Source organism: Oncorhynchus keta, chromosome 12, assembly GCF_023373465.1.
Source record: "Oncorhynchus keta strain PuntledgeMale-10-30-2019 chromosome 12, Oket_V2, whole genome shotgun sequence".
NCBI classification, from domain to species: Eukaryota; Metazoa; Chordata; class Actinopteri; order Salmoniformes; family Salmonidae; genus Oncorhynchus; species Oncorhynchus keta.
Genome location: NC_068432.1, coordinates 4,232,838 through 4,259,142, shown reverse-complemented (window position 1 = coordinate 4,259,142; position 26,305 = coordinate 4,232,838). Strand labels below are relative to the sequence as shown.

Below are 26,305 nucleotides of genomic sequence, written 5' to 3'. Positions count from 1 at the left end.
GAGAACAAGAGGAGAGGGGAGGAGAAGAGAACAAAGAGGAGAGGGGAGGAGAAGAGAACAAGAGGAGAGGGGAGGGGAGAGAACAAGAGAGAGAACAAGAGAACAAGAGGAGGGGAGGTGAAGAGAACAAGAGGAGAGGGGAGGAGAAGAGAACAAGAGGAGAGGGGAGGAGAAGAGAACAAGAGGAGAGGGGAGGTGAAGAGAACAAGAGGAGAGGGGAGGTGAAGAGAACAAGAGGAGAGGGAGGTGAAGAGAACAAGAGGAGAGGGGAGGAGAAGAGAACAAGAGGAGAGGGGAGGTGAAGAGAACAAGAGGAGAGGGGGAGGTGAAGAGAACAAGAGGAGAGGGGAGGTGAAGAGAACAAGAGAGAGAGGGAGGAGAAGAGAACAAGAGGAGAGGGGGGAGAAGAGAACAAAGAGGAGAGGGAGTGAAGAGAACAAGAGGAGAGGGGAGGAGAAGAGAACAAGAGGAGAGGGAGGTGAAGAGAACAAGAGGAGAGGGGAACAAGAGAACAGGAGGAGAGGGAGGAGAAGAGAACAAGAGGAGAGGGGAGGAGAAGAGAACAAGAGGAGAGGGGAGGAGAAGAGAACAAGAGGAGAGGGGAGGTGAAGAGAACAAGAGGAGAGGAGGAGGAGAAGAGAACAAGAGGAGAGGGGAAGAAGAGAACAAGAGGAGAGGGGAGGGAGAAGAGAACAAGAGGAGAGGGGAGGAGAAGAGAACAAGAGGAGAGGGGAGGAGAAGAGAACAAGAGGAGGGGAGGAGAAGAGAACAAGAGGAGAGGGGAGGAGAAGAGAACAAGAGGAGAGGGGAGGAGAAGAGAACAAGAGGAGGGGGGGAGAACAAGAGGAGAGAGGGGAAGAGAACAAGAGGAGAGGGAGGTGAAGAGAACAAGAGGAGAGGGGAGGAGAAGAGAACAAGAGGAGAGGGAGGTGAAGAGAACAAGAGGAGAGGGGAGGTGAAGAGAACAAGAGGAGAGGGGAGGAGAAGAGAACAAGAGGAGAGGGGAGGTGAAGAGAACAAGAGGAGAGGGGAGGAGAAGAGAACAAGAGGAGAGGGGAGGAGAAGAGAACAAGAGGAGAGGGGAGGTGAAGAGAACAAGAGGAGAGGGGAGGTGAAGAGAACAAGAGGAGAGGGGAGGTGAAGAGAACAAGAGGAGAGGGGAGGAGAAGAGAACAAGAGGAGAGGGGAGGTGAAGAGAACAAGAGGAGAGGGGAGGTGAAGAGAACAAGAGGAGAGGGGAGGTGAAGAGAACAGGAGGAGAGAGAAGAGAACAAGAGGAGAGGGAGGTGAAGAGAACAAGAGGAGAGGGGAGGAGAAGAGAACAAGAGGAGAGGGGAGGTGAAGAGAACAAGAGGAGAGGGGGAGGAGAAGAGAACAAGAGAACAGGAGAGAGGGGAGGTGAAGAGAACAAGAGGAGAGGGGAGGTGAAGAGAACAAGAGGAGAGGGGAGGTGAAGAGAACAAGAGGAGAGGGGAGGTGAAGAGAACAAGAGGAGAGGGGAGGTGAAGAGAACAAGAGGAGAGGGGAGGTGAAGAGAACAAGAGGAGAGGGGAGGAGAAGAGAACAAGAGGAGAGGGGAGGAGAAGAGAACAAGAGGAGAGGGGAGGTGAAGAAAGAGAGGGGAGGTGAAGAGAACAAGAGGAGAGGGGAGGTGAAGAGAACAAGAGGAGAGGGGAGGTGAAGAGAACAAGAGGAGAGGGGAGGTGAAGAGAACAAGAGGAGAGGGGAGGTGAAGAGAACAAGAGGAGAGGGGAGGTGAAGAGAACAAGAGGAGAGGGGAGGTGAAGAGAACAAGAGGAGAGGGAGGAGAAGAGAACAAAGGAGAGGGGAGGAGAAGAGAACAAGAGGAGAGGGGAGGTGAAGAGAACAAGAGGAGGGGAGGTGAAGAGAACAAGAGGAGAAGAGAACAAGAGGAGAGGGGAGGAGAAGAGAACAAGAGGAGAGGGGAGGAGAAGAGAACAAGAGGAGAGGGGAGGTGAAGAGAACAAGAGGAGAGGGGAGGTGAAGAGAACAAGAGGAGAGGGGAGGAGAAGAGAACAAGAGGAGAGGGGAGGAGAAGAGAACAAGAGGAGAGGGGAGGTGAAGAGAACAAGAGGAGAGGGGAGGAGAAGAGAACAAGAGGAGAGGGGAGGAGAAGAGAACAAGAGGAGAGGGGAGGAGAAGAGAACAAGAGGAGAGGGGAGGAGAAGAGAACAAGAGGAGAGGGGAGGTGAAGAGAACAAGAGGAGAGGGGAGGAGAAGAGAACAAGAGTTGAGGGGAGGTGAAGAGAACAAGAGGAGAGGGGAGGAGAAGAGAACAAGAGGAGAGGGGAGGTGAAGAGAACAAGAGGAGAGGGGAGGAGAAGAGAACAAGAGGAGAGGGGAGGTGAAGAGAACAAGAGGAGAGGGGAGGTGAAGAGAACAAGAGGAGAGGGGAGGAGAAGAGAACAAGAGGAGAGGGGAGGAGAAGAGAACAAGGGGAGAGGGGAGGTGAAGAGAACAAGAGGAGAGGGGAGGCAAAGAGGAGGAAGAGCAGAAACACACCACACACACCGCACACACCACACACACCACAGGAATGTAGATGAGTGGTGTGGGGGTAGGCTACTTCAGCACTGAGCTACAGCTTGTCTGCTGTGGAGAATTACCAACATAGAATCTGATCACTCAGCCTTATAGGCTTCCAGTTATAACCTCATGATGACAAAGGATACGACATACATGGCTTACAAAATCGATCATCCTTGCATATAGTAACAATTAGTCTTTCAAGGAATGTATGGGTCAAATACAACTATAGTTCAAGTAAACAAGATCATGGCTCAAAGGTCACCGGTTGTCAGTAGCATACAGTATAAAAACAATGCACTATTTATTATTCATTCAGGGAATTTAGGGATGAAATACAAGGTGACCAAGTGTCTACAGTATACAGTATGCAGATCTTTCTGTACCTTTCTGAGCATGGTCTTCATCTCCACAGACCAGGCTATGGGGTAGCTGGGGTTGACCTTGTGGAACATCTGGAGGATCTCATTGGCCGGCGTGCTGGAGCGCATGACGTACGGCCTCTGGAGGGCCAGGACAGAACATTATTATCACACAGAGGTCGTCAGGGTTACCGGGTCCTCACACAGAGATACACACAATAGTCCCTAAAACTGCCTGAAGAGAAATGTCTACATCTGGGTTTAAACTAGACCAGATCATTCTTATGCTGTTTTACCTCTCTCAGGGGAGAGACAGTTTTCCTGTGTTTGGGATAGATTATGGCTGGGGCTGTGACAGTGATTGATGTGTGGTGCTTTAAGGATGCCAGGGCTGGCTGCCACTGATAGTCCAATCCAGCCGGGCCTGGGGTGAGGGGGTTTAGGGCCTGGGGAGAGGGGAGAGGGGGTTTAGGGCCTGGGGAGAGGGCTGCTGTACAGCTTGACCCTGTCATACTACAGTAGGTACTCAGCAAGGGCTTAGTGGGAGTCCTGCCCCTGCCCTCCCTGTCTTTTCCTCTCCTAACTAAAGATATGCCATGAGGGTAGTCACAGGCTGGTCCCAGATCTGTTGGTAAAACAGCACAAACAGGACCAAGCTAGGGTAATTACACCTTCATCTGAATGGTGAGGCTGGCTAAGATGGGTATTTTCATGATAATATTAAGGGTTATTTCCATGGTTATATTAAGGGATCATCTCAAGGGCAGGCTTGGAGAGAAAGGTGTTGTCACTGTCTCTTCTTCTCTTACTTCAATGGCTATTCTAGGAGCAGTAACAGCATGTATTGTAGGTTTTTAGCATGCATTATTTACAGGCTGGGGATGGGCTTTGTTTCTGTACCTGTCCTCGAAGAAGCTCGTAGGCAGTGACGCCCAGAGACCACCAGTCCACAGAGAAGGAGTAGCCAGGGTGTATTCCCTCGTGTGGCTGGAACAGCTCGGGGGCTGGGGGGAGGGAGGCACAGCTGTCATTGCTCATCCAGACTGGACAGTAGTACCAGTTAGTACTGAAAACAAACACTTTTAAATGGAACCAAAAAAGGAACCCATCAAAACTGCTACTGAAAACTCACAAAGAAACGTTAGAACCAAGCCCTTCAAAACCCTTCACCAAAAAAAGGACTCTGGTCCTTTTTATAAATAAATGAATGTTCCTGGAGATCCCAACCTCTGAACACTTGGAATATGAATGTACATTTTTCTATTAAATTATACATGATCCTTTACGTCAGTCTGGATCTAAATCCATCCTCTCCTCCTCCATCCTCTCCACCACCTCCATCTCCTCTTCTGTTCTCCGCTGCTTCCTCGGTGTCCCACTAAACCGATCCATTCGTCATGCCTCTTAATCAGGCTGGACGAGACACACCGGTCGGCCAGGACCCGGGGTCAATGAACTCCACATTGGAATCAGTCTGTAATTCTATTCATTTACATCAGATCCCCCCCCAGAGCAGAAGGAACAACATTGATCTGATACTGTATGATACGTTATGGAAGGGAAATGTAAGAGGCATAAGCATCCACATCGAAAGGGAGATATATTTACTCTGAAACTAGAAGGATACAGTACCGTAGCATTGAGCTGTGTCGCCTTTACATTGGCTCAGTGGTATAAGTGTTGTGTCGTTACTGACCCATGTATGGTTTGGTCCCTGCGATAGACGTGGCTCTTAGATCGTCTTTGACGATGGCAGCGATGTTGAAGTCCGTCAGGTGACAATGTCCTGTAGAACGGAAACAGGAAAGAAAGTCGTTTTTCGAAATTCTTGATTACAAATTGATTTGAAACTAGGTTTATAGGCAGTCTACTTAAGGCAGCATTCAGGCATCAAGCAGATACAACTGTCTTTGCCCTACATGGTGCTGTGCTGGGTGGGGTGCACGAGTTTATGCAGTCGTTAGTAATAGGGCATTCTTTGTGTTTGAACCCACAGTTCACTCTGGCTGCATTCAAAATGTGGTCACCGTGAGTGAATGATTTGGTTGGGGGGTTAAATGGTGCAGCGTCCTAGAGCAGGTCACAGAGGGAATAGCAGCCTCAGTGCCTGCTGCCAAAGTCACCAGCTAACCTTTCTGTGTGTGGGCCATGCACACTGAACACCCTTTTTTATAAGCTGTGTGTGTGTGTGTGTGTGTGTGTGTGTGTGTGTGTGTGTGTGTGTGTGTGTGTGTGTGTGTGTGTGTGTGTGTGTGTGTGTGTGTGTGTGTGTCCCAACCAGGTGTGTGTGTGTGTGTGTGTGTGTGTGTGTGTGTGTAGGGTTGTGTGTGTTGTAGAGTTGTATTTTGAATGTGTGTGTGTGTGTGTGTGTGTGTGTGTGTGTGTGTGTGTGTGTGTGTGTGTGTGTAATTTTGGTAATTAACAGAAAATCTTTGTGTGTGTGTGTGTGTATACATTGTGTGTCCATAATGTGTGTGTGTGTTTAATTCAGAAGTCCCCACAACAGTAGTAAACAAACTCAAATTTGTTGGTCCCAACAAGGTCAAATGCTATTTCTAGGGGGTTTAGGCTTAAGGTTAGAATTAGTGTTAGGGTTAGGTTTACGGTTAGGTTAAGGTTAGGTTTTTGGGTTAAGGTTTGGGTTAGGGTAAGAGTACAGTTAGGGTTAGGTTTAGAGTTAGGGAAAATAGGATTTTGAATGGCCTTTGCCAGGCCTTTCTTTGCTGCACTTGACCATATTACCGGACAGTAATCAAGATGGGACAAGACCGGAGCCTGATCAACTAGTACAGTTGATTTTCGTGTCAAACATATTTTAATAACAGACATACCCTATTTGTGTATGCTACCTCACGTTGGGCACACGCTTTCTGTGTTTTGTCTGGTTTTGTCTGAGAGAGAAAGACACAAACAATCACACTAACCTGGGAGGTCAGTTCCGGCTGAGTAGCCAAGGAAACTATATCCCTCAGCTCCCTGACACACCCCGAGGACATCACATTTAGTGCGTCTCCTGTACCCGGACATGACTTCATTGTTTTGCTGAGATACCAAATGCTATTCTCATCAGAAAGGGCACATGAGGTAAAGATAGGTAAACTCTTCCAGGACTCTGTGCTCTTTGAAAACACTTCATGGGGATGCCCTTTTGACCCGTGTTGTTTTTCAAAGTTCAGTGGTAAAAGGTAGAAAAACCCAGGCTGAGCTGGACTCGGCTCCTGTGTAATGACACATGGTGTTCCAGGAGAGCAGCTCAGTCCCGAGGCTACTGCATTCAGACATCTACTGTAGTTGACAGGCTATGATCAGGGGACGTGTACATGAGAAGGTAATGTCTGGATAAAGAGCACAGGCACAGCATGAGAAAGAAATAACGTTGAAGTTAATAGCATCTCAAGGCCTGGGTGCAAAAGAGACAGGCTCTCTCTCTCTCACACCACATAATTTGCATACATACATAATTTACGACTTAAATCAGATATGATTGGCTGAGCCGTCTTACCGTGTTCGTCCAACAGAATGTTGTCAGGTTTGATGTCTCTGGAAAAGCACACACACACACACACACACACACACACACACACAGAGAGAGAGAGAAACAGAGCAGCATTAGGTATTAGGTCACTGACCATCTCCATCAACATCACCATGACAATACTGTATCGTTGTTGGACAGAGAACAAAACCTAAACAACAAAAAATGTGTCATGTCACGTTACATCCTTAGAACAATATCGGCCGAGAACAAATAAACAAAAACAACACACATAGAAATGCACAATATATCAAGCACAGTTATATCACTAGCAATAATGTCCCAACATCTTTAAATTGGACTGACAGGAACTGTGCTTTCCAGCCAAACACTCAAAGCATCCCAAATGGGCTGGAGAATCATGCCATCGGAATCAGGTTGTGTCCTAAATGGCACCGTATCTATCCAAATAGACTGCACACAGAGCCTTGTCGTCAAACGTAGTGCAGTCTATTTGTCTATTTGGATAGATAGGGTGCCATTTAGAACACATCCTAATTCCGAGGACCTGATTCTCCAGCCCAGTCAGGACAACCTGGTCTCAGAAAATGTTGCATTATTCTGTTCGCAAATCCGTATTCACTTGTGGATGTCCATCACCCATTTGGCAAATGTTATGAATTACAATTTGTATTATATGTTACACATTTACATAACATACACTATGTTACAAATTTGCAAAAGTACAATATGTTACAAATTTGGAAAAATATACAATATGTTATGGACTTGCAAAAAACGTATGATATGTTACATATTGTAGCTAGGTGGCTAACATTAGCTAGCTCGCTAATGTTAGCTAGCCTAGGGGTTAGGGTTAAGGTTAAGTTTAAGAGTTAGAATTTCTGCCACTTCCAACAAGTCCCGGAGCCGGTGTAGTACAATTCGACCTTAGTCCTGCATTGACGCTTTGCCTGTTTGATGGTTTGTTGGAGGGCAGAGAGGAATTTCTTATAAGCTTCTGGGTTAGAGTCCCACTCCTTGAAAGGGGCAGCACTACCCTTTAGCTCAGTGTGAATGTTGCCTGTAATCCATGGCTTCTGGTTGGGGTATGTACGTACAGTCACTGTGGGGATGACGTCCTCGATGCACTTACTGATAAAGCCAGTGACTGATGTGATGTACTCCTTCACGCCATCGGAAAGATCCCAGAACATATTCCAGTCTGTGCTAGCAAAACAGTCCTGTAGTTTAGCATCTGCTTCATCTGACTACTTTTTTTATAGAACGAGTCACTGGTGCTTCCTGCTTTAATTTTTACTTGTAAGCAGAAATCAGGAGGATAGAGTTATGGTCAGATTTTCCAAATGGAAGGTGAGGGAGAGCTTTGTACGCGTCTCTGTGTGTGGAGTAAAGGTGGTCTAGAATTGTTTCCCCTCTGGTTTCAGATTTAACATGATGATAGAAATGAGGTAAAACTGATTTAAGTTTCCCTGCATTAAAGTCCCCGGCCACTAGGAGCGCCGCCTCTGGATTAACGTTTTCCTGTTGCGTGTGGTGGAATACAGCTGTGTGGTTTTAATGCCAGCCTCGGTCTGTGGTGGTATGTAGACAGCTACGAAAAATACAGATGAAAACTCTCTAAGTAGATTGTGTGGTCTACAGCTTATCATGAGATACTCTACCTCAGCCGAGCAAAACCTTGAGACTTCCTTAGATATCGTGCACCAGCTATTGTGTACAAATATGTATAGGCCCCTGCTCCATTTCTTACCAGAGGCTGCTGTTATGTCCTGCCGATAGAGTTTATAACCCGCCAGATGTATGTTCTTAATGTCGTCGTTCAGCCACGACTCGGTGAAACATATGATATTACAGTTTTTAATGTACTATTGGTAAGGTATACGTGCTTTCAATTCGTCCCATTTATTTTCCAGCGATTGAACGTTAGCTAGTATGCTCTGCTAGGATAAGTAGTGGGAGGAGCAGACTGAGGGGCCGAGAAAAGTGCAAGGAACTCAAGATAGCAGTGGCAGCTGTACAGATAACTCATCCAAAGTGCGTTGACTTCTCAAACACAGCGGTAAGCTACACTATATGATGCCCCGTCTCCTTATTAATTCAGCCACTTAAATGGCATATATTATTATTATTATTAAGAAAAAGTATGTACCTGGATTTCTGGATAAATTGGTCACAAACTTTGATCTGATCTTCATCTAAGTCACAACAATAGACAAACATAGTGTGCTTAAACTAATAACACACAAATTATTGTATTTTTGTTGTCTATATTGAATACATAATTTGAACATTGTAGGTGTAGGTTGTAAAAAGTATGTGAACCCCTAGGCTAATGACTAATCAATCAGACGAGATTGGAGATGTTGGTTAGAGCTGCCTTGCTATCCACACGAAGCATTCCCTGATATGAACCATGCCTCAAACAAAAGAGATCTCAGAAGATTAAGAATTGTTGACTTACATAAAGCTGTAAAGGGTTACAAAAGTATCTCGAAAAGCCTTGATATTCATCAGTCCACAGGAAGACATATTGTCTATAAATGGAGAAAGTTCAGCACTGTTGCTACTCTCCCTAGGAGTGGCCATCCTGCAAAGATGACTGCAAGAGCACAGCGCAGAATACTTAATGAGGTTAAGAAGAATCCTAGAGTGTCAGCTAAATACTTATAGAAATCTCTGGAACATGCTAACATCTCTGTTGATGAGTCTAGACTACCTAAAACACTAAACAAGAATGGTGTTAATGGGAGGACACCACAGAAGGAAACATTGCTTCATGTCTGAAGTTTGCAAAAGTGCACCTGCATCTTCCACAGCGCTACTGGCAAAATATTCTGCGGACAGAAGAAATTACAGTTGAGTTGTTTGGAAGGAACACACATGTGTGGAGAAAAAAAGGCACAGCACACCAACATCAAAACCTCAACTCAACTGTAATGTATGGTGGAGGGAGCATCATGGTTTGGGGCTGCTTTGCTGCCTCAGGGCCTGGATAGCTTGCTATCATCGACGTAAAATGAATTCCCAAGTTTATCAAGACATTTTGCAGGAGAATGTTAGGCTATCTATCCACCAATTGAAACTCAACAGAAGTTGGGTGATGCAACAGGACAACGACCCAAAACACAGAAAGAATAAATCAACAACAGAATGGCTTCAACAGAAGAAAATACACCTTCTGGAGTGGCCCAGTCAGAGTCCTGACCTCAACCTGATTGAGATGCTGTGGCATGACCTCGAGAGCAGTTCACACCAGACATCCCAAGAATATTGCTAAACTAAGAAGAGGGATGGTCCAAAACTCCTCCTGACCGCTGTGCAGGTCTGATCCGCAACTACAGAAAGCGTTATTGAGGTTATTGCTGCCAAAGGAGGGTCAACCAGTTATTAAATGTGAATGTTTACACAGTGTGTTCAAAGACATGAAAACGTGTAATTGTTTGTGTGTTATTATTTTAAGCAGACTGTGTTTGTCTACTGTTGTGACCTAGACAAAGATCAGATCAAATTTTATGACCAATTTATGCAGAAACCCAGGTATTTCCAAAGGGTTCACATACTTTGTCACGATCGTCGTATGGAGTAGACGGTGAGGACCAAAACGCTGCGTGGTTAGTATACATTCTTCTTTATTGAAGAAAGAACATGAAGTAAACTGAACCGTAACAATAGACAAATAACGACAGTGACGCCATAATAAGAAAACTGTGCTGACACACGCAACTAACATAGATAATCACCCACAAAGTACCCACAGAATATGGCTGACTAAATATGGTTCCCAAGCAGAGACAACGATAGACAGCTGCCTCTAATTGAGAACCAATCTAGGCAACCATAGACATACAATTTACCTAGAAAGGAAACAGCCCCATAAACATACAAAACCCCTAGACAAGACGAAAAACACATAAATCACCCATGTCACACCCTGACCTAACCAAAATAACAAGGAAAAGAAAGAATACTTTTCAGGGTGTGACACTTTTTCTTGCCACTGTAGCTAACTAGCAAGTACACAGCTGGACTCTTTCTGTTGTGCTGGTTAAAAACAAACACGTGACTCTGTCGACTGTTCTGGGGAACTACGGTAAGCTTCATAATGTAAAATAATGTGACAGGTGAAATGAAGAATGCGATCTGCTTCATCTCCCAATGTAATTGTACAAGTTGTCTGAAGGTATTTACTTAAAAAGTAGGTATAAATGTTCACATTTATTGAAAAACTTCAAAGAAATAGTTTCAATGGTTTACCGCACAAGCCTAGTGTGTGTGTGTAGTTGTGATGCGTGTGTTTCAACCAGCAGGTAGGGCCATGGAAAAACCAGAGCAACCCGAGGAGAGGGACATGTGTGGACCAGGCCATCCTTTTTGAGAACCGCACAGGGGACAGATCACACAGACTTTACCATGAGCATCAAAGATCAATGATGAAACAGAGAGAGACACTCCAAAGAACAACCCTACTGTCTTTGTTGTCCATTGTATGAAAATGACATGTGATGAAGAAAACCTCATTTCCCCAGGGAACCCCATCTTTGCATTCGTTCTCATTTTCATAAAGTTGCTCATAATGGTCCTTCTCTGTAATGATCAGACACTACTTCATTTTCTAAATGTCCCTTAAAGGACTAGGATGGAGGACAACGTTGGATAATCACCTCAGTGACAGAATAAAAAGATCTCATGTAAGATACAGTACATGACACATCATCACATCTGGCTATGTGTCGATCAGAGCTTTGGAGATAGCTGACAACATACTGTAGAGTTCTGGATCATAACACTGGATCAATCGCTCAGTGGGCTAGTAGCAGCGGCAGGGTAGCCTAGTGGTTAGAACATTGGACTAGTAACCGAAAGGTTGCAAGTTCAAATACCCGAGCTGACGAGGTACAAAATCTGTCGTTCTGCCCCTGAACAGGCAGTTAACCCACTGTTCCTAGGCTGTCATTGAAAATAAGAATTTGTTCTTAACTGACTTGCCTAGTAAAATAAAGATCAAATAAAAAAAATAAAAACTTGTCGGGAGATCATGTCCACTAACCATGAGCCTTTGGAGCACGGCTTCCCAGCCTCATTAGTCCTGACAGCCACATCAGCGGACAGGGTTGATTAGCATATTAAAAGGGTGCCTGCTGCAGCAGGTGGGGCGGGGGTGTCTGTGTACCCTGAGGTGTCAGTGTACCTAGCCCAGGGCCCGGGTTAAAAAGGTCAAATCTGTTGCACTTAATTAGTTGACATTTCCCTCAACGGTTGCACGGAGAGGTGTTTTATATTTAAAACCCATGGCAGCCATTGTGGAACACCAGACAGGAGCTGCTGCTCCACTCAACTGCCTGCTGATGGTTATGGGTGCGACTGTGAGAGCCGGAGCCATCCACAACCCACCCCTGCTGTCACCCAGACAATGACCTTGGCTGAGATATGGAGAGGTGTTTTATATTTAAAACCCATGGCAGCCATTGTGGAACACCAGACAGGAGCTGCTGCGCCACTCAATTGCCTGCTGATGGTTATGGGTGCGACTGTGAGAGCCGGAGCCATCCACAACCCACCCCTGCTGTCACCCAGACAATGACCTTGGCTGAGATATGTAAACATTGGGGCTTTATCGCCCGTTCTCTAAAAAAACATTGTTTATTGTTTGGCATTTTCTATTCAGCTGAATCACATGCACTCTGCCTGCGTAATTCTAGGATGAGAGCCCCGACCGCTGTCTGATAAGAATTACCCAGGCAATTACCTTGGCCCCGCTCCTCGTTCATGGACTTTTATTAGTAGAAGACAAAGGGGTGGAAAGCTTATTTGTGTTGATAGAATGTGCTCGTGTTCAGACTTAGCCTGGTCCCAGATAAGTTTCCATGAATAAAGCACATACAGATCTGGGACCAGAGAAGTTCAGACTCATGTTGTCTCCCTCTCCTTTACTGTTGTTGTCCTGTGTCTGCCCAGTCGCTCTAGAAAAAAAAGAAAAGGAGAGCCACACACTCTAGGAGCTCACATGCAATTAATAATAGCCAACGTTTCGACAAACAATCTGTCCTCCCTGATGAAGACAGCTTGTCCCTTCGAAACGTTGGTTATTAGATTATTGAATGATTGCATCTGAGCTCCTAGAGTGTGCGGCTCTCCTTTTCTTTTTCAAGTGTTTCTTTCACCTCTAGATTTCCCAGTCATCCTACCTCCTGGCCGACTGTCACTCCTGGTGTAGCTAGAGGCCAAATCACCTCCACCTTCCCTGGGCGTAGTATTAGCATGGGCCCCACGTTATCATTTTCCATCCTTTCAGTGGTACAGCACCGCGCCAGGCCCTCGTCTCGCGCTACAAACTCATTAGGAAATGGAATCGTTATATTCCAGCAATAAGAGATGGCCAACAGATGGACTCGGGCCTGATGTGCCCACAGCCAGCTGGCTGGGGGACTATTAAAAGGTGTCACGTCAATAGGCGTACAACTTTTTTTTTTGCCACTTTTAATAGAAGGATATTTGGAGGTGCTACCAAGGGCTTCATCGGTCCCAAAAAAAATCTCTCTCTCGCTCTCTCTTCATCGCTCTCTTGCTCTTTTTCTCCCCTTGCAGAAAAAAAACTTGTGGAATCAACGTGTTTTTGGTCTCCATCTCTCAATTCCTCTCTTGCTCTCTCTTGCTCCTTCTCTCCATTTCTCTCTCTCATCACTCTCTCTCGCTCTCTTTCATCTTTTTCTAGAGCTTGCACAGGCAGCGTTTGCAAAGGCAGCGTTTGCAAAGGCTGAGTTGTGAATAGAAAAATTGCTGTACGGTGTATATTCCCATTGATGGACACTATATTGAGTAAAGGAGCATATTTGTCCTTCAACATCAATGCCCTTCTATGATGTTAGATTAAACAAACTCATCTCCAGCATAGACCAGCTGATTCCCTATATAGTGCACTAGTTTTGACCAGAACCATATGGGCCCTGGTCCAGCATAGTGTGTTAGGCTATATAGTGAATAGGCTACCATTTGGGACGCGTCCTTGTTGGGATCCCCCGTCCGGAGTGAGGCTCATTGGTGATTCTGCCAAGGCAGCAATGGAAGGGTGGGGTTGAAGTGCAGTGCAACCGATCCGCCTGGCTTTTCTCTCGCTTGACTAGTCCAACAACCTATTACCTGGATCTAATGATCTCATTACACCAGCTATCAGGATGAGAGGAGTAACCAAAACCTCCACATGGTCACCTGACACCCCTCTGATACAGTGAGACAGAGGACAGCCTGGAACACAACCAAAAGTCCTTCAATGTGTTCCGCCACACACAGGTCAGAAGACTGGAAAGAGGGGGTTTGGGCTGTTCTGTATCATCGTCTTTGTACATGACCCACTCTATAGCCACCTCCTAACGAGGACTGCTTTGATGACTCCATCAGTACTGTGGAAGGTTAGAGATAGCACCACAGACAGCACATACAGCTGCCAGGCCTTAGGCCAGGTTCTGCCCCATGATGTCCCAGAGTAGAGCAAAGCAGGCTAGAGCAGCACAGCGAGGGAGCGCCAGTCATCCATCAGCAGAAGCCAGCCGCCCACGCCCACCAGCCATGAGAGGAATCAGCAGAGAGCAGCACGCTTTGAACGTGGAGGGAAACCTTAACTAACCACAGCAGGCAACTTACATCTAAAACGAACAGCCTCAACCCCATTAAGAGCTAAGGGGTTAGCCAAAGCAGAGCTTCCATTCACTTGAGTTTGATCAGTTAAATAATAACAGCTCTCAGAGTGGCAGAGTGGAGGATGGTTATGCTATTTCTTACTCATAGACACAGCGCTTGGATTTCACTGCCTGACGAGCGTTCATCTGGCTCCCATCTAATTTGGGCCGGTTTGAATCGGTTGGTCTTTAGAGAGCGCCTGTTTGAACAAGGCATTCTGAGGCACGGCTCACTGAATCACAATTATTACAGAGGAATTATTTACTAACTCAAACTCATAGGGAGAACGCTGAAAGTTCACAAAAAGTGGAAGGTCTTGTAAGGTACGGACGGGACTGTAATATACAAGTAGTTAACTATTATTTTAGGGCAGACTACAAAGGTAAATATGTTGTCATGCTCCCAGTAAAACCAACGTTCACAAATCCACTGTTGTGAGTTTAAAGGATGTTTCATTTACCTTCTTCTGCTTTACCTGACTTACAGTCTGACATATGAACACATATGTCGCCTCCTGTCATGAAATAATTATGCAGACTATAGATACAGAACACTGAACTTTTTATTGGGAAGACGGAAGCTTCCTTTACTCACAGAAACATCCCTCTCAGGCGCCATAATACTGTGGGATGAGAAAGTGTTGACAAATGTGTGCCATTTATCTTCCTTTAACAAATGAGTTTCCGCGGTAGAGAGACTTGCTGAGCGAGATAATGTGTCTGTGCTCTAGGTGTTGCTGAAGCCAAGCCAAGTCAGGGACACAGTGGGCCGTGACAGAGCGGTGGGGAGAAAGATGATGAAACAGTACATTTGGAGAAACAATGTCTGGTCAGTGCCACATTCATTTGCACAGGGAACCAGAAGGATACACAGTGCCAGTTTGAGGCTGTGCTGCGCTGAGCAGACCTGAGTTCGGCTGACTTGAGCCGCTGCAAAATCGAGCTCTCGTCAGAGAGTAAAAGGAAAAAGCACACACAAAAACAAACCAGGGTGAGAGAAAATGAGAGAGCTCTCCAAGAGCATCAAACAACAGACACCCGCATGACGCAACAGGCTTAGAAATGTTTTTATCAGGATATGCAACAAAATGTTTGGGAGAGATTTGGAGAACAGACGCACACTCCCCAATATGAACACCTCCCCTGGTGAAAGCAGTTCAGCGGTGTTGGAAATAAGCATGAGAGAACAGCTGTGGATTCGATAGCAATCTGAACAAAGACAGAGCCAACCTTGAAAGACTTTCAACGTGGAATGAGTTTCAGTTGAGGCGGTAGAAAGGCTCAAATGTGATTATGCATTCAGTGCTGTTGCCATTTGGGGGGTGCAGGATTGAGGCTTTGCAATCACATTTGACACTCTGACTGTATCTTTCCTCTAAACAAAGCCTGGGCGTGTCTGTAGCTTCTGAAGCTCTTGTCTGAAGCTCTTGTCTGAAGCTCTTGTCCGAAGCTCTTGTCTGAAGCTCTTGTCTAAAGCTCTTGTCTAAAGCTCTTGTCTAAAGCTCTTGTCTAAAGCTCTTGTCTAAAGCTCTTGTCTAAAGCTCTTGTCTAAAGCTCTTGTCTGCCTCGGTGTAAAGCAGGCGGCGTCTCTCTCTCTCTCTGAGCTCAGAGCACAGCATTGTTCAGAGCCATGCTGTACTTTCACAGTGCTGGAGCCTGTAATTAATTCAATAATTCAAACTGAGACCATAAAAACAGTAGAGAGGGCTACAGTCTCTGTGGCACTTCTGTTTTTAGTTTACAACCTTGGGCCTCAACAGCAAGCAAACATCAAATTGTATTCCAGACGCAATGTGACTTCTGATGTCAAAACAGATCATTTTACTTAGCTCTATAAGACGAACCACTGTTTTGGTTTGGAGCAATGGAAAACAGGCTTCATATTCTAAAATCATCTGTCAAATGCAATCTTATCTCGCTTAAGGACATCATCTACAATCTTTGTGCAGACCAAGCATCGAGACATCATGAGGATTCATCAGTCATCATGTGGTTTCATCAGTCATCATGTGCTGTCGACCATTACCTAACAGCCCAACGGGAAGTACCTTCAGCATGAAATATTAAAACCTATTGAGGATTTAAAATCACTTGGTCACTTTCGTCAAAGTGCAGAAGCTACTGTGGCGAGCTAGTGAGTCAATAACACCACAGCTCCACCACTTCCTTTTCTACAAGTCCTAACCTGTGGACTAGTGATAATGCTCCCGGCTTGAGTTACATGGATACTGCTGCCCACTTCCACCATTCTCATTCCCACTTGCCTGTCTCCCCCTCCAACTGTCTAATCAAGCTGCTGTGGGGAGTGAGTCAATAACTCCACCACCTCCTTTCCCTTTGTCTTGTATGAGAGGATCGTCTCTGAAGATACCACTAATTGAGATGCATCTTAGTGTTAATAATTGAAAACCCTATGAGAAGGTTCTGACAAAACAGGCCTTGATGTGATCTGTTACCCTGATGGTCATAGATCTATTGTGAAAAAGTGAAGCCGGAGTAAATGTGGAGAAGTGCACTTACGAGTATATACTTTTTCTTTTTGGAATCGATCATCAAACCTGATGCAATGTCGTTATCAACACTATCCTCATGAATCATCCGTCATGAGTCATAGGATATAGAGATTCTGCTCAAGGCCAGCAGACACACACACACACACACACACACACACACACACACACACACACACACACACACACACACACACACACACACACACACACACACACACACACACACACACACACACACACTGAATACACAAAACTACTCACAGTGTGCACATCCGCCCTCTCAAAGTATTCCATTTCTATACAGATTCAAATTAGAATGCCCATCTTTTCCTTCTTCACAAATAAATGCAGATTGAAAGCGGTTGATTTGATCTAAACACGCATCTCCCAAACACCTGCTTTTAGGATCCTTTGTTGGAATGGAATGACAGAAACAGAAACTATCCCACTGAATTGATTCATGAGTCAGATATTGAGAAATGATCCCCCAGTCTATTTCCCTGCAGTGGTTTCAGCGCTCATGAGGCATTTCTAAGTTATATTCTTCAAGGATCTATGGTTACATATAATACATGTTTAAGTCCAAAAAAATGGATGTTTAGGCCTACCACTAAATAGTGTCATTTGTTATCCTGCATGTGATTAATTAGCACTCTGGAACCCTGAAGCCTCCCAGTTGTCCAGGTCTGATAAGGCCATTCGCCATCATTATTATCCTGTTCCCCTGCACACAGGTAGAGGGCTATCATACAACCTGAGGAAGGTCTATAGGGCCACCTCTGCCTGTAGTGTGTGTTGGCGTGTTCGTGTGTCTTGACTTATCATCAAGTCAACCCCACATTTCTCTCCAGGCTGACCTGACCGTCACAATTGAAGGTCTTTCAGGTCAATCCGATTTGTCACGATGAATGACAGGACAGTCAATTCATTCGTCAGTTACTTAAAGGAGCTTGAGGGATGCTGTTGGGTGGTAGCCATCTATGTATTTTGGCTGTCGGCCGTGGACGTCGGGGGCTTTGGCATGGCAGCATATACTTGTGCCTAAAAAGCACTTATGTACATTCCAAGATTGAATAAGGAGTCTATGTTTTTGGGCCTAGACAGAGTTTGGACATATTTACATTTACATTTAAGTCATTTAGCAGACGCTCTTATCCAGAGCGACTTACAAATATCATAAAGAAAATAGTCAGCCACTCACTGTAAACTGTTGTGTCAGGTGTAACTACTTTCACGTCCCTTTGCCCTTGATCAACACAGTATTTGGAGGTGCACCATCTAATGCAGCAGGTATCCAGGACTGGCAGCTCACAGTGTTGGGCTCAATTCATAATTGAATTGAGGGTGCCTCGTAAACTCCAATTTAGTTCTTGAATTGTAATGACGTTTGAATTTTATATAGTAAACAGCATACAGAATTGGAATTGTAAGGAAATAGAAATGGATTCAGTGAAATTCTAAATGATGTGTAGTCTACAATTGATTATCAGGAAAAACTACAAAAATGTATGATCAAGGAAAACAAAAACCTGTATGTGAATATTCTAAGTTATTATATTTCATTAATCATTTACGTGTTGTTCAATATGGGGACATTACTACATTTCACTTACATTAGTTTAACCCTAAAGTTAACACTGAGGGCGAGATAAATAAGGCAAACAAATTAAATGGTTGGTGGAAATATAATTGGCTATTCTAAGTACTAAGGGTTAAAGAGTATATGAACATTATTTCCAGGGAAAATGTATATATTCTTTGTTTTCTTTTTTTGTTTTCCTGAGTGAGGGAGCTCCAAAATGCAGGTGTTTCAGCCTAGCTCAGTGCTTTCTGTGGTGGTGGGGCAGGCGGGCAGAAAACACAGCGCGTTGAGCCATGATTGGCTCAGTGATCTGTCACTCATGGGGACACTACGTCACCTAAGGGTAGACTTTGAAAATATTTGCTGCTTGGGTGCTGCCATAGAGTTACATTAGAAGTGCCCATCCAAGGCTCAAGGTCATTGGCCACAGATAAAATTATGACAAATCATGTTATATCTACAGTAGCTTTGATTGGACTGTCAACATCATACTTTCAAAATCTTAGCTAGCAGTCATCATCATGAATGAAGTTGACAATCTACTGGCAAATCCTTTTTAATCCTTGTCATATGAAGATAAATAATGAAGAGAAATTACAGATAAAACATATCGGTGCTCATTGGCCATTGGATATAAACATTACACAACAAGTTGGAAATCGCAAATACAACAGAGTGGTTTGGAAGGAATCAGTGGCTAACTGTGAGTTTAAGACAACTGGGACCTTTGGGAAAAAATGAGCTACAACTGGGAAAATACGTTTAGAAATGTCATCCAACTCAGAATTGTAAATTGGGAACTCCGGCCTCTTACTAGAGCTACGACCTGAAGATCACTGATGTCATCATGATTCAACCTTTTTTTTTGTTGTTCCCAGTTGTCTTGAAAGCACCATAAATCCAGAGAACGCAAGACTTTGATGACAAAGTTTGACGACGAAATTTGCCCAAGTAGGACCGCCACGCTACCTTCCTGTTCAAGTGAGCACAGCACAACAAGGTGAGTCCAAAAATGTATTGTATGCTGCTGTATAAATGATGTAATATGCCAGGAAGATATGTATACTGTATCTAAGAAAGTCATACTAAGTGTTTGTTGTGTAGTAAGCTGTTAGTAGCCCAGTTGCCTCACCCTAATAATTTGGTCTATTTTCACCTCTTAATTTGGCCTAATGTTCTGACTTGGTGGTGTTTTCGAGAAATGTAGTCATTGAATAGTGTAAGAGCTTTCTTTGTCTGCTTATAATGCCCCTTTTATTTACCCTATGATTCTGACTTGGTGTACAAGGCGAACTCTGTAAGAACGGCCCATGTTATGAATTCTGTTGCTGTACATTTCAAAAGTGCTGAACAAATAGTTATATTGAGATGTCCATCCTTGCTCGCTCGTTAATGTCTTAATCGGAATTACGGATTGCATCATCTACTTGTCATCCACTTATGCCATAGTTTGTACATCTCAATTGTCTGTAGAAACCACATTTGTTATGGTATAGGGGACGCTTGCGTCCCACTTGGCCAAAAGCCAGGGAAAATGCAGCTCGGCAAATTCAAATAAAATTATTTAAAAATCAAACTTTCATTAAATCACACGTAAGATACTAAATTAAAGCTACACTCGTTGTGAATCCAGCCAACATGTCAGATTTTAAAAAGGCTTTTCGTCGAAAGCATAAGAAGCTATTAACTGATGATAGTACACCAGTAAACAAAGAGGGTAGCATATTTCAACCCTGCAGGCACTACACAAAACGCAGAAATGAAATATAAAACATGCCTTACCTTTGACAAACTTTTTGTTGGCACTCCAATATGTCCCATAAACATCACAATTGGTCCTTCTGTTCGATTAATTCCGTCCATATTGTGACGGCCCTGAATTTTTCTGAACCGTCTCAGTGCTTCTCCTTCCAATAGGACGCTTTCCCTTTAATTCCCAATTAAATAGCCAAAAGTGGGGTTGTGATGGAGACGTGAATGGATGGATGTGTTCAACCCTCAGTTCATTCAGAAGCTTCTCTATTCCGTTTGTTTTGTTGCCGTTAAACGTGTGTTTTGTAGCCTAATAGAGTTTACCCAGGATCGGATCCACTCTTTGCGTCCGTGGACTACACCTCTCTGTTCTTCGTGGCCTTTCTCCACTGGAGATCTGTTGGCTGATTGGATTGTATGACTGACCGACTAAAAAGAGTCTACAACGGTATTTCATTTGTTTTGATGTGATGTATACTGTGATGATTTATGTAGTTAGTTGTAGTTGAGGACTTAGTAAGAGTTGATACGCTTTAAAGTTCTCTAGTAAAATAATTGTTATATTGATTGTATGATTAATACTGGGTTTATGTTACACTTGAATGAATGGACAAACATTGCGTGACTAAGGTCACGGGAGTTCCCCGAACTCCTTTACCGGGCTGGACTCTTTTTAGGCCCGAGGTACAGGAAATTTCTAGAAGAACCAGAACTCATTGTGATATTATTATATGTGTGTAATCATTGTTGCTAATACAACCCACGCAAAATAATATAGTTGTTTTTGAAGTTATTTTCAATGTTTTAAGGGTTTATGAAAAGTTTATTTCCATTCTGACTTTTACATAAGTCCTTTATTGGTGTAGACTTGACGGACCAGATGGGACTCATTCCCTCCCAAACCAAAAGGAGAAACCAATGTTTTCTCTGGTAGGCACAACCTACCTGGCACCCCTATAAATAATAACCTCAAGTCAAAACCGTTACAATATATATCCAAAATGTCCATTTATTTGGCACGTTTGATCCAGAAAAAAACAGCTTCCAAATCACGCAACGTCACTACAAAATATTTCAAAAGTTCAAAAGCCTGTAAACTTTGCCAAAACATTTCAAACTACTTTTTTAATACAACCTTAGGTATTTTTAAACGTTAATAATCGATCAAATTGAAGACTGGTCTACCTGTGTTCAATACAGGAAGACAACTAACCAAGCTACTTTTCAAGTCTTGCGCAACTCTCAACAGTGTTATGCAGTTCCTAGATGGCTGTACTTCTTCCTTGCACACAGGAATAACCTCAACCAAATTCCAAAGACTGGTGACATCCAGTGGAAGCGGTAGGACCTGAAAACAAGTTCCTAAGAAATATTGTTTCCCAATGAGAGTTCACTAAACAGACAGAGACCCCCTCCCAAAAAAAAATCTGAATGGTTAGTCCTTGGGGTTTTGCCTGCTACATAAGTTCTGTTATACTCACAGACATAATTCAAACAGTTTTAGAAACTTCAGAGTGTTTTCTATCAAAATCTACTAATACTATGCATATGTTATATTCTTGGCATGAGTAGCAGGAAGTTGAAATTGGGCACGCTATTTATCCAAAAGTGAAAATGCTGCCCCCTATACCTTAAGAAGTTTTAACCAACTCAGCTTTATCAGCTATCTTTTTTTAAAGGCAGTAAATGAGGCTGAATTAACTGTTTCGCTGCCAGACTAGAATCCTCTGACAGCCAGGTATAGCAGTGGTAAGGTGTAGGGACTGCTTTTGGGACTCTGCTGTTGGGACAGCTTTATGTAGGCAATGCAATTCGTGTATTGTTTAGTGTTGTGTAGTGGTTTTGCAGGGAATGCATCCCACTTTTTTTTGCCCAAGCAAGATGTACATGCAAAAATCACCACTGAGAAGGTGCTTCCAATTCAAGCACATTTACGTCCCCTTTCCTTCTCCTTGCCTCCTCTCCTCCTCCTTTGACCTTTTTCAAAAGGCCAGAGGGAACAGAGGAGAGAGGATGCAGAAGTTGAGCAAATCCAATTGAGAAAAGGCCTATGACTGTGTGGAATTTCATTGAATTGCACCAAATTAAATTCTACTTCCTGTCACTCAAACTCAAATTAAATTTCTACATCCTGTGTGATGTGGTCAACTCAATTCAAATTTCAACTCATGAGTTTTGAAAATCCATTTGAAAATTATGAATTAAGCCCAAACCTGCTGGCTAGTCTGAAAGGACATTGGAGGACACTATGTCCTCTAGGAGCTGCAGCTGCTGTGAGTACCGCTCAGCTCTGATCGGTCTCTCTTAAAGGAGAAGTTTCATTTTTTACAACCAAATCTCAATTTATGTTGTAAATGACATGTTGAAGAAGGGTCCAGACACCTTTTTTTGTGATTTTACATGTTTTTGAGAAATATACTCCAAACAGAAAATCACTTCCTCATCCTCATTGTAAGAGGATCAGGATCGAGGCAAAGATGATCGGAGCAAAGTACAGAGAGATCTTTGATGAAAACCTGCTCCAGAGCGCTCAGGACCTCAGACTGGGGCGAAGGTTCACCTTCCAACAGGACAACGACCCTAAGCACACAGCCAAGACAATGCATGAGTGGATTCAGGACAAGTCTCTGAATGTCCTTGAGTGGCCCAGCCAGAGCCCAGACTTGAACCTGATCAAACATCTCTGGAGAAACCTGAAAATAGCTGTGCAGCAATGCTCTCCATCCAACCTAACAGAGCTTGAGAGGATCTGCAGAGAAGAATGGGAGAAACTCCCCAAATACAAGTGTGCCAAGCTTGTAGCGTCAAATCCAAGAAGACTCGATGCTGCCAAAGGTGCTTCAACAAAGTACTGAGTAAAGGATCTGAATACTTATCTAAATGTGATATTTCTGTTTTTTTTAAATACATTAGCAGTTTTTTGCTTTGTCATTATGAGGTTGTGTATGTAGACTGGTGAGGGGGGAAACAAATTTAATCAATTTTAGTAGAAGGTTGTAATGTAACAAAATGTGCAAAAAGTCAAGGTCTGAATACTGTCTGAAGGCACTGTACTTCAAGAAATTCTGACTTAACCGCATCAATCACGATGACCTGAGTTATGTCACTAAGATAATCATGAAACCACGAACAGGCATCAGAGCTCAGGCATATCGAGGACAACTTATTCAATAAAGTAGCATGATCAACAGTATCAAAGGTTTTTGACAGGTTCTCAAACAAAGCAGTGCATTTCATTTTAGTGTCTAAGGAATTGACAAGATCATTAACAACTAAAGTGGTTGCTGTAATAGTGCCAGGCCTAAACTGAACAGAAAATAATCACCTACACCACACAGGTGGGAAAAGGTTACCTAAGTATAATTCTCAATCAGAGACAACTAGCGACACCTGCCTCTGATTGGGAACCATACCAGGCCAAACACAAAAACACCACATAGAAAAAGGAACATAGACAACCCACCCAACTCACACCCTGACCATACTAAAACATCGACATAACAAAATATCTAAGGTCAGCACGTGACACAATATCATTGTGAAAATAGACTTATATTATTTCAAAGAGGTAGCCTGCTGGTGATTGGTGATTAAATACATTTAAAAAAAATGGTGATTAAATACATCAACGATGCAATTTTTTTTCCCGGAACGAGGCCCATGTCTGAATTAATTTGTTGTGGCAGAAAGAAGGAAGTAGAACCCTTCAGGGATTTGACATTTTTCCAGAATTTAGCCAGGTTTCAATTACAATCCAAAAGAGCGGTTACATAATATTTCCGGAGTGTACCAGGCATTCGATCTACCTTTAACCCTTCATTTTTTGAAGGGAGCATGATTATCCACAATAGTATTGAAGACATCTGTAAAAAGGCTGAACGCTACATCAGGTTCAGGGACAGCTGAAATACAATCAAGGTCACTAAAATAAAGATCATGTAAAAAAAGCCTGTTCACTGAAGTTTTTAAAGTTCCTCCTTGTGATGTCACTAGACTTAGATTTTTGTATTCCTACATCTCTAACACAAAGAACTGGGCAATGGTAACTAATATCTTGGGTGAAGTCACCAGTATTTTCCTCTGGTGTATTCGTTGAAATAAGATCCATCAGAGTTTACTTTTAAGGCTCTTTAGAGTTGGGCCGTGTAGGCTTAGTCACCAGCTGGGTTAAGTTTAAATCATTACACATGTCTTTTAGATTGTCTGAAGCCTGCATTTCCCAATCATAATTTAGGTCACCCAGGATAATAACTTCTGATTTAGTATAAGAAAACAACAAACGAATTAACTCCTCGAGTACACAAAGGTTAGCAGAGGGAGGACGGTAGACCCCCTATGACAGTTATGGATACATTTTTCCCCAAACAAAGGTTGAAAGAGAGCTCAAAGCTTTTGATAAGGGAAATGGATTTCGTTAAAGAGACAGCGAAAGGATTTTTAATAAGAATTGGCCACCAACTCTACCCTGTCTATCGGTTCTGAACACATTATAACCCTAAATATTAATAACAGAGTCCCAGAATGTCCAGATTTGTCTGCATAGCCCATATCTCGATGTAATCCAGTTTAGGAAGTAAGCTCCTAATGTTCAGATGGATCAATCCAAGTCCTTTATGGATTTTAAAATCACATGGAGTCTCCAACTCAAACAAACTATGTGATTTGAAACCGAGTGGGTATTACATTGTACATTTGAACTAATAACACTGGGTGAGCAGACCACAGTGGGCTTCTCTTTTGAGCTAAAAATAGCAGATCTAAGAGTGGAGTACAATTGAATGAGTACAATATTACAACTGACCCCTGGCAGTATAGACAACAGTACGACAGTAATGCTCAGAAAGGATGGGAGGTATTACCTGAACGGTGCTTGGACTGTCTTGGACTGTAAAAATCTTAACGCAGCCTTGAAATGTGTCGAGAGGGTCCAGGATACTAGATGGCTTGGGTGGAGTCCATCATCTCTTTAGAGCATCTTTGTTTACAAAAAGTGTCCGAATAGTCAATACCAGTTATGAGTGGCAGCTGTCTTTAAACCAGATATGAAGTGCTATGAGTCTGCTGAACTTTTCGCAGCTGCGAACCAGCGATGGCACGGGGCCAGAGCCTTTCAGGGTGTTGATGAGCTCAATAAAATCCTGTTTCATTAGCTCTGATTGACCCTTTTTGATATAATCTGATTCCACATGCGCTACGACAGCAGGTACCTGTAGCAGCAGGCTACACAGAAAATCTAACAGCTGGATAGGGGAAACGTCTCGTGTTGAGCAAAAGGGAATGTAACATTGTGGATAAAGTTTGGAATAACACATTTTCATGTGTACAACATCTGAAGACCTGCATCACTTTACTGAGAGCGTTGCCGTTTCTAAAATATTGTGTATGTGTGTTTTTGGAGCCTTTGTTCATGTTTTTTTGGGGCCCTCATACTACACAATGAGGATGAGGAAGTGATTTGCTCTTTGGGCTGTTTCTTTAAAACGTGAAATCTCATGAAAAAATAACTTCTCTGTGGATGTGGATGATGATGATGAAGGTGTCTCTCCCACTCACCTGTGGATGATGCGTTTGCTGCGGAGGTAGCCCAGCGCCAGGGCGTTCTCACAGACGTACAGCTTGACAGTGCTCTCTGAGAAGTGAACGTTCTGCTGGAGGTGGTAGCGCAGGTCTCCTCCAAGCAACAGATCCACTACCATAAACATGTCCTCCTCATCCTGGAACGAGTACCTACAAGAGAGGAGGATGAGGAGAGGGAGGAGGAGGAGGAGGGGGGGTGAAAGAAGAGGTGGAGGAGGCGGAAGAGGAAGATGTGGAGGAGGAGGAGGATGAAGAGGTGAAAGAGGAGGTAGAGGTGGAATATGTGGAGGACGGGCTTGTGGAGATGGGGGAGGAGGAGGAGAGGGAGGAAGAGGGTGTGAAAGAAGAGGAGGCAGAAGAGGAAGATGTGGAGGAGGATGAAGAGGTGAAAGAGGAGGTGGAGGAGGAAGATGTGGAGGACGGGGTTGTGGAGATGGAGAAGGAAGATGAGGAGGAGGGGAAGGGAGAAGAAGAATATCAGCCTATGACGTCCCATATTTCTTACATTTCTTACATATCCTAACAGCTTACAAGGTTTGATATTATGATATTGTATTGGGAGTCAGAAACCAAATTGCTGTAATGTGACTCTTATGCAACTTGCCTCGGGGCAACAGGTAGCCTAGTGGTTAGAGCGTTGGACTTATAACTGAAAGGTTGAAAGATCGAATCCCCGAGCTGACAAGGTACAAATCTGTCATTCTGCTCCTGAACAAGGCAGTTAACCCACTGTTCCTGGGCTGTCATTGAAAATAATAATTTGTTCTTAACTGACTTGCCTAGTTAAATAAAGGTTAAAA

The 26,305-nt window shown here is 43.7% G+C and overlaps 1 protein-coding gene across 4 annotated transcripts in view; it reads right to left on the bottom strand.

Annotated features, from left to right (window-relative positions):
- Window positions 1-26,305, bottom strand: part of LOC118391752 (serine/threonine-protein kinase 32A) — a 71,386-nt gene that overhangs the window by 18,754 nt on the left and 26,327 nt on the right. For all 4 annotated transcript variants that reach the window (XM_052457629.1, XM_052457631.1, XM_052457630.1 and 1 more), the window contains 5 exons: window positions 25,482-25,655; window positions 6,412-6,449; window positions 4,606-4,695; window positions 3,810-3,913; window positions 2,934-3,050 (listed from right to left, as the gene is read on the bottom strand). In XM_052457629.1, coding sequence (XP_052313589.1) covers window positions 2,934-3,050; window positions 3,810-3,913; window positions 4,606-4,695; window positions 6,412-6,449; window positions 25,482-25,655 — 523 coding nt within the window. The remainder of the gene's footprint in view (window positions 1-2,933; window positions 3,051-3,809; window positions 3,914-4,605; window positions 4,696-6,411; window positions 6,450-25,481; window positions 25,656-26,305) is intronic.